We start from the raw sequence: 8,198 nt of genomic DNA on the forward strand, positions 1-8,198 counted from the left end.
AAAAGGGTTGCAATAGGTGATATCTAAAATGAAAGGGACAGAACAGGCAACATCTAAGGTTCTTTATCCTCTGGTGCTTCCCTTCAGAAAATTTACAAAGTCTCTCTCTGCCTCCTCACCCCCCTGTTCTGATCAAAACTGCATTTGCTTGCCTGAACCAGGATTAAGGATAAAAATGAACAATAAGAGCGTTTATTTTGTTTACAGGACAGTTTTACACCTGTAAGTTTTTCTACACTTTTTTTTTCAGGGCAACTCTATATAAAGGTTCAGTTATATAGTGGGCTATATAAGTTTTTTGTGGCTGGTCTATAAAGCCAAACATGATTTAAAACATTATTTCAGGAAAACATGTTGGAAATCTATACGATCAATCTAAAGGGGCAATCCATTTCTAAGTTGGGGACTTTCTGTAAATAAACAAGCTCATTTTATAGAGTACATTTTTAAAAAGAAGAAGGAAATCTTTGATTCTGTTTTTAAGCTACAGTTGAGCATTGAGGGCCCAGGACAATCTCTGAGGAGCAATGCTATTTAACAGAACAAATGTTTTGCAAGCACCTGCTCTGGGCAGAGCTAGGCTAGGCATTAGGAGAGACAGAAAGAAAGGTTAGGTAAGAAAAGGTCCTCACCACTGCAGACTTTACAGTCTAGTAGGTCCACTGTGTGTCTGAACAAACCAAACCCTCTGTGTTCTATATTCTAAGAGAAAGAAGACATGGCTTTTCCTTTCCTGAGCCTGTAGAATTGTAGGGTCAACTTGGGAAGGTAGGGAATCTCGAAGAACCACAAGAGACACAGTCATTTTCTTAAGGATCTTCTGCAAAACACCATAGTGTGGCCCGAATCAGATTAAAATGTAATTGAGAAATATTTAATAAAATAAATAAAAATACAACACAATACATAATGTTAATTCATCATTTTTAAGTTAGGATGCAACCTAAATGTGAGACTGCTACCACTGCCCTAAACCAGCTTTAATCAAAACTGAAGTCTGGCAAACTGGGGAGAGGGAAATAAATAAAGAAGGACTTTTTTTACTGAGAGTTTAGAGTCACTACAACAAACCTGGTCCTCTAGGCAACTCTCAGAGGCAGCCAGATATAAATGAATTTGGAATCAGAGAACTTTGGGTTCCAACATTTCCTGTCTGTGACTTTGGGCAAGTCACCACTCCTTTGTGCCTCAGTTTTGTAATCTAAGTCCTGATTAGCATAAACAGTGAAATCACCCTATTCACATCATTCGAATTTTCACTGCTCATTTCTATCAGGCTTGAACCAAGTGCATCATATTTTACATCATTATAACTTTGAATAGTGAGAATTCAAATACTTGAGATCACTTCGTGGGATTATTTGTGTGCCCTAACTGAGACTGAATGGGCTACGATCTCCAGAGTCCTTTCCAGATGAACCTCCATATCCAGGATGATTATTCACGTAATGAGTTATCTACCCCTGGAGCTCACGAGCAGGCTGGCAGAAAGTGAGGCATGATCAGACTCTTCAGGTCTTCTTGGAGAAGCTCTGGTCAAGACTGCTGAGAGCACCTGAGGTCTCAGATGAGCCATCTGTATCCTCTCTGGTCTGGAGTCATGGCAAGAGGGCTGAGGCAGGAATGGGAAAGGCAGTTCTCGGGTCCCAGCTCTACTCATGTGCCTTGGGCAAATCTCTTGACCTCACCTACTCTCGGTTTCCTCATCTCTAAAATGTGGGGGCTGGACAAGCTGATCCCTAGGATTCCTTTTAGCTCTGATATTTTATGATTCACCCACCCACCTTCTCCCTTCCTCCTACCTCAACCCAGGCAACTAAATATCAGATGTTTTTAAACCGAAAGAGCTCTTGGGACTCAGCTTTGAGGCAGGTTTCCCACGGGTTGGGCCACACAAGGATACGATTCCAGGCCTCTTCACTTCTCAGCTCCTTCTCCCTAATAATCACAGGATTTTAAAGTTGGAAGGATATCTAATCTATACCTCCCCCATTTTACAGAGGAGAAAAATGAGAATCACTGAAATTAAGTGACTTGCCTAAGGTCACATTGTTAGTAAGTAGAAGAGCCAGGACTAGAATTCAGGCCTTATAATTTTAAGAAGAGGGATATATTTCATTCTTTGTATTCATATCCCTTCCGGGCCACAAGCTCAGGAAGATCTTAGTTCAAATCCCACCTCAGACACTTACTAGTTGTGGGACCCTGGGCAAGTCACTTAACCCTTGTTTGCCTCAGTTTCCTCATCTGTAAAATGAGCTGGAGAAGGAAATGGCAAACCACTCTCATATCTTTGCCAAGAAGACCTCAAATAAGGTCACAAAAAGTTGTACATAATTGGAAAATGATTGAACAACAACAAAATTCATATTCCAAGCACTTCCTCATTGAGAAGTTTATTTCTGTCTCCTTCAAAGCCTAGCCCAAGTTCCCTCCCCCATCCTTCAGGGAGCCCTCTCTGTCCACATCAGCTCACAGAAATCCTTCCTTCCTCTAAGCTCTTTAACTGTCTGCCCCGCCCAACCAGCACTGGGTACCCACAGCCTGGTACCATTTAGTACATTTTTTCTGAGTTCAATTCTTGTCTTCCCCACACAGAGTGAGCTCCCTGAATGCTACAACCACAAGGCAAACAATTCTCCACCTTCTCCCCTCACCCTGCTACTCCAGAGGACTTAGAACAGGGCCTACATGTGGTACGGCCTTAATAAATGATGACTTAGTGATGGGCAAGAGCAGAAGAAAGAACAAAATGAGAAGGAAAGGGAAGCAACTGGTACCTCTTTCCTTCTGGTTTCTGGTGATAGCTAAAGGCACAGTAGCCTGATAGTAAAAGGAAATAATAATTCTGTCTGAGAAGAGGCTGTGACCAGATGAACACTTCCGGGCATTGCAGTCCTAAGGCTGGGCACAGAAGATAAAAAGTGCTGTTTTGGGGACTAGTTTCTACCAGTCACTAGGAGGTATCCTCCTGGGGAGCTCTGGAAGATACCTAGCTTTACCACCTTCCCCCAGATCTTATCAAAACACTCCCAAATCTCCCCCCTGGGTACTTTCTGCCCCAACAGCAAAAAAGTCCCTTTGGCAGGTCAGCTCCCAGAATGGATTTTTCAGAAGGCTGGCACTGCCAGATGTTACTACCCGTGGCACCCTAATGGCAAAGTGGGTGGACTTTCTGGGTCAGAAAGTAAGTCCTACTACTGCTAAAGAATTAACAGTAAAAAGTATTTACACTGAAACAGCCCCTTAGAGCTTACAAAGGGTTTTCATACAACAATCCTGTTAAATAGGTAGTGTACTTTGGGGAGGGACAGAACAGTCAGGATCTGTGATTTCATCTGTGGAGGAAATCTCCCTCCGCTGACACAGACCTACACTGTAGATCCCACCCCTAATACAGACCTACAACTCTTTTGTCTCTTGAGAGCAATCCGTGGATGCTACAAAGATGAGTGACTTGTCATGGTCATGCAGCCATTACATGTCAGAGGCAGACCCTGAACCATCTTCCTGATTACAAGGTTGAAAGAGAGAGATGGAGACTTGAATGCAGATCCAGTGCTATTTCCATGACATCATGCTATACCTGCCCTTTAGTGTCTAAGATCCATTTGGATCCTTTCTCCACCATTGTAGATCACAGGCCTCTCTGCCTCAAGAGGGTGGTTTTATGAGTTGTTGTGGCCAAGAAAAATTCATGGCTAAGGGGCTGAGGTTTTAGCTCCAAGCCTAAGTTGGCCCTCACACAACAACCCAATGGGGGGGGGGTGTGGGTAAGAACTCATAGAATCATAGCTTTTTAAAGCTAAAAGGGGCCTCCGAGGCCACAGGGCTCAATCCCCTCATTTGAAAGACAAGGAAACTGAGACCGAGAGAGATTAAATGACTTAAGTTTAGAAGCACACAGCTAGCAAGTATCTGAGGTGGGCTTCGATTGCCAGTCCAGTGCCTTATACATGGTAATAGAGTAGGACCTGCCAACACCTGGGCTCAAATGATACAACTGTGAGAAGCTAGGGAAAGTCAACAGAGGAGGATTTTGGTGGAAGCAAGTAAGAATGGTCTACATTATAGAATACTTTAAGGTTCTTAAAACCTCATCATCTCATTGGATCCTATAAGACAAGGAGAGCATTTATTACCATTCCTACCATCTTCAGTTGAAGCACAGAATAATTAAATGCCAAACTTCACCAAAAGCTAGGTAAAAGGCAGGGGCGAGGATTCAAACTCGGACCTTCTGTCTCCCAGCCCCACGGTCTTTCTGATGGATTGGCCCACTTCAACCACTAAGGTGCTTGGCTATTTGCAGTCTAGGTGCTAATAATCCCTTGCACAGGGCTTCACACCCACCAAGAATTCTGATACTGACAAGCATCCTCCCCATTCCTGCCTATATTGTTAGCCTCTCCTGCTAGGATGGGTGATATAAAAAAAGGAGGGAGGTAAGGGGAGGGAAAAGTTGAAGAAGGCACACTCCCTGATTTTTAAAGTTCTCCCAGAGTACTTTACCCTTTTTTCTTAGATCCAATCCCCTCCCCCACTAAAACCCAAACACTTCAGAAAGAATCAGATCAACTTTGGTTTTTGGAAACTGCTACCAAAGGGGAAAAGAAGCTCCTCTATAGGGAGGGCTCCCTATACAACTTTTGTAAAGACTGCACAGGTCTTTCTACCAGTGAACCTCTTACATCTACCCCTTCAACTTTGGTCCCACCACAAAGTAGAGTTTTGTTTGGTAAGTGCTTAACAACTGGCTTTCTTTCATTTAAAAAAAATATGCATGATGCACTTTTAAGTGTAATTGGCATTATTAACATTTTCTCCATCACTTTCTTAAGACTAGACCATCAACAAAACAATAAATCAAGCTTTGATTTGTAGTGTTTGTCAATTATAAAGGTACACATGCTCACACTGAAAACTGAACAATTAGCTCTCTCCCCTTCATGAGCCAGCTCCAAAACAGCCCTGCACCATGGCCACCAAACTATGTTGTCATCAGCTTGGTGGCAGAAGAATGGTATCTTGAGAACACAGGAAGCTCAGGATGGCACAGGGCCTCCACACCCCCTTTCTGTGTCCACCTTTTCAGGATTCCCAACAACAAGCACATATTGAGCCCTGCCAATGAAGAGAATCATAAAATGTGAGAGTTGGACGAGAGTAGAAAACAGAATTTAATCCAACTGCCTCATTATACAGACAGGGAAACTGAGGCCCAGGTAAGTGCTTGCCCAATGTCACACAGCTGGTTAAAAGTCACAGCTGGAATTCAAAGCCAGGTCTCCTGACTTCAAATTAGACGCTCTATCCATTAAACCTTGCAAGGGTGTGCCAAGGACCACAGGATTTATATGGCAAGAACCTGGGTTCCAGTCCAGGAAGCAGAAGGTGGAAACAACTCCTCCTCTCCTGTGACCTGAGTTTCCTCACCCATAAATTGGGAAGCTGTATATCCATCTCCTGTTTCACAAGGTCATAGTAATGGTGACAATGAAATAATTTAATAGGTGTAAAAGAGCTTTGGAAAGTTAAAAGATGTCATATGGAAACAGGGAACCATTTATGGACACAGGGCGGTGTTGTCTACACAACCCTCATCTGAAAGGCAGGTAGAGAGAATTCCGAGTCCCAGCTTAGTGGGTTTTCTCAGCTAAAAATGAAGTCAACAGAGCTCTCTTGCTCCAAAGTTGGGCTCCACTCTTATCAGGAAGGACAGCTGCCCTCTCTCCCTAAGCTTAGGGGGAAGAACAAATCCTTCCTTCCTTCTACACAACTGACCCCAGAGTCTCAGGATCTGGGCACTCATGCTCCACATGGAATCAGTCACCTCGTGCCAGGTTCTCATTGTTCAAGTCGATAAACAATTATTAAGCACCTACTGTAAGCAGAACTCTATGCTGGGCCCTGGAGAAGTTATAAAGTTTATGGAAGTCTTTGGCCTCAGAGAGCTTCACAGTCAGGGGAATGGCAGATACAGATAACTGTAATACACACGATGTAAAATGTGTACCAGAAAGATGCAGAACAAGGCTAGCCAGGTGCCTGGAGAGGTCTGTTCACCACTCACCTGACCATCCCTCACCTGTAACTTCCAGGTCACTGCTACCACAGGTCTTAACAGAGATGGTTCTGCATTGTCTTACAGTTCAGTCCTCAGGGGCCCCCAGAGAACTCAGTCTCTAGCCTGGCTGATGGGGCCTGTAGCCCTAAAAGAATGCATGTCCCCAAGGGGGATGGAATCAATTCTGCTACCCCCATATAAAGAAAGTATCTATATATAAGTAGTCCCTATACAGTATGCTGTGGGCAGACAGGATGTGGAGGAGGTAGAGAAGATGTGGTCCCCGCCCTCTGGGAGCTTACAATGCAGTAGCAGGAGACATGGGTAACCCAGGCAACGGGGAGATTGAAGTATTTAAAAAAAGGAATCAGCCTGATGTCTTGTAAAGAACACTCAACCAGGAGTCAGGGGGTCTGGGTTCTAGTCCCAATTCTATCAGTAACTTGCCAGGTGATTTTATAGAAGTCATTGCCTTCTCTGGAAAATGAGAAAGTTGGACTGAATGACCTGTAAGGTCCCATCCAGCACAGACACTCTCTGAATCTATGACATAGTGTTGGTCTGTTGATTATACAAATGAGCCAAACAGGAATCCCTCAAACATGATCCAAGTCCAGAAATGGGTAATAATACTGTAGAAAAGGGATAGTCCCTAGGGTAATAACATCAGACACCAGCAGAAACCTCTAAAGATGCTTAGGAAAAACAGTGTGGCATCATGATAATCATCACAATAATATCTAGCATTTATATGGTATTTGTAAAACACTTTACAAATATCTCATTTTACCTTCATGACAACTCTGGGAGGAAGGTGCTATTATTTTTCCCATTTTACAGAGATGGCAACTGAGGTAGACAGAGGTTAAGTGAATTTCTGAGTCACATGGCTAGCAAGTATCTAAAGCTGGATTTGAATTCATGTCTTCCTGACCCCAAGTCGAGTGCTCTATTCCCTATGCCAGTTATTTTGATAGAAAAGACATTGGTTTGGGAGTCTAGAAGATACAGGCACCGTTCCCAGCCTCTGCCACTGAATTACTTTATGACCTTGAACAAATCATTTGGATCTCACTTTTCTCATCTGTAAAATGGAGAATGGTAGTAATTCTATTACCTACCTCACAAGGATTATGGCAATCAAATCAGGCAATGGATGTGAAGAACTAAGGTTAATAAAACACCATATAAATGGCTTAAGTTTTTACTTTTCTCAGACACACTAGGATCCCCTCTCTCCACCATCCCCCTCCATACTCTATCAAGAGAGACCCTGACAGGTATTATGGAAAGAAAAACAAATCAGAAAATGTCAGAGTTGGAAAGTGCCTCTGAGGGCATGTAGTCCACCCATATCTCAACAGAAATCCCGGCTATACTATTCTTGCCAAATGGCTAGCCAGCCTGTTCGAAGATGCTCAGTGAACAGGAACCCCACTATAGCGCCCATTCCACTTTTGGACATCACTAGTTTTTAGAAAGTTTGTCCTTATATAGAATTGAGATCTGCCTCTGCAACTTTCACCCATGTTCCTAGTTCTTCCCTTTGGGGCCAACAGGAACAATCTAAGGCCTTCCACAAGACAGCCCTCCTGTACTTGAGGGCAGGGGTTCATACCTTCCTCAAATCCTCTCTTCTTCAGGCTAAACTGCCCTAGTTCCTTAAACTAATCAACAGACAACATACAAAGTATGCTACAAAAGTAGCTCTATCATATGTTGGGTGGATGTGGTCACACTCACCTTCAGTGCACACTTCTGGCCTGTCACCCTGTGGAAGCATTCCAAGACTTTTCCATTCACACCCAGACCCAGCACTTGTTTGGACAGCTTATAATCATCAGTCACTGCATATTTCTTGGGCTCAACCTTGCCACAGGCCAGACTCCGAGGACCACTCTTAGCATTCTCTTGGATTCCTGTTCCCATTGCTCCCCCAGGGCCAGGACCTGAGGCTTCTTCAGTTATCTGCTCCTCCCCTTCACCACTAGGGTCCATGGCAGGACCTGTGACTGTCGGAAATAATGACCACAAGCAGGGTTTCTCAGGATAGGCCCCTCATTCACCAAGAGTCCCAGGCTAGGGGATGCAGTGGTACCTGGCAGGGCTCATCACCTGAGAAGCAGAGGGA

At 43.8% G+C, this 8,198-nt stretch overlaps 1 protein-coding gene across 1 annotated transcript in view; it reads right to left on the minus strand.

The window, feature by feature from the left end:
- Nucleotides 1-8,198, minus strand: part of MAPKAPK3 (MAPK activated protein kinase 3) — a 95,583-nt gene that overhangs the window by 86,553 nt on the left and 832 nt on the right. Inside the window, exon 2 of the mRNA XM_069095623.1 lies at nt 7,811-8,182. Within this exon, the coding sequence (XP_068951724.1) occupies nt 7,811-8,065 (255 nt within the window). The 5' untranslated portion in view covers nt 8,066-8,182. The remainder of the gene's footprint in view (nt 1-7,810; nt 8,183-8,198) is intronic.

This window comes from Petaurus breviceps, unplaced genomic scaffold (genome assembly GCF_028583685.1).
Source record: "Petaurus breviceps papuanus isolate PSGF00001 unplaced genomic scaffold, PetGlider_PUasm1.0 227, whole genome shotgun sequence".
Lineage (NCBI taxonomy): Eukaryota > Metazoa > Chordata > Mammalia > Diprotodontia > Petauridae > Petaurus > Petaurus breviceps.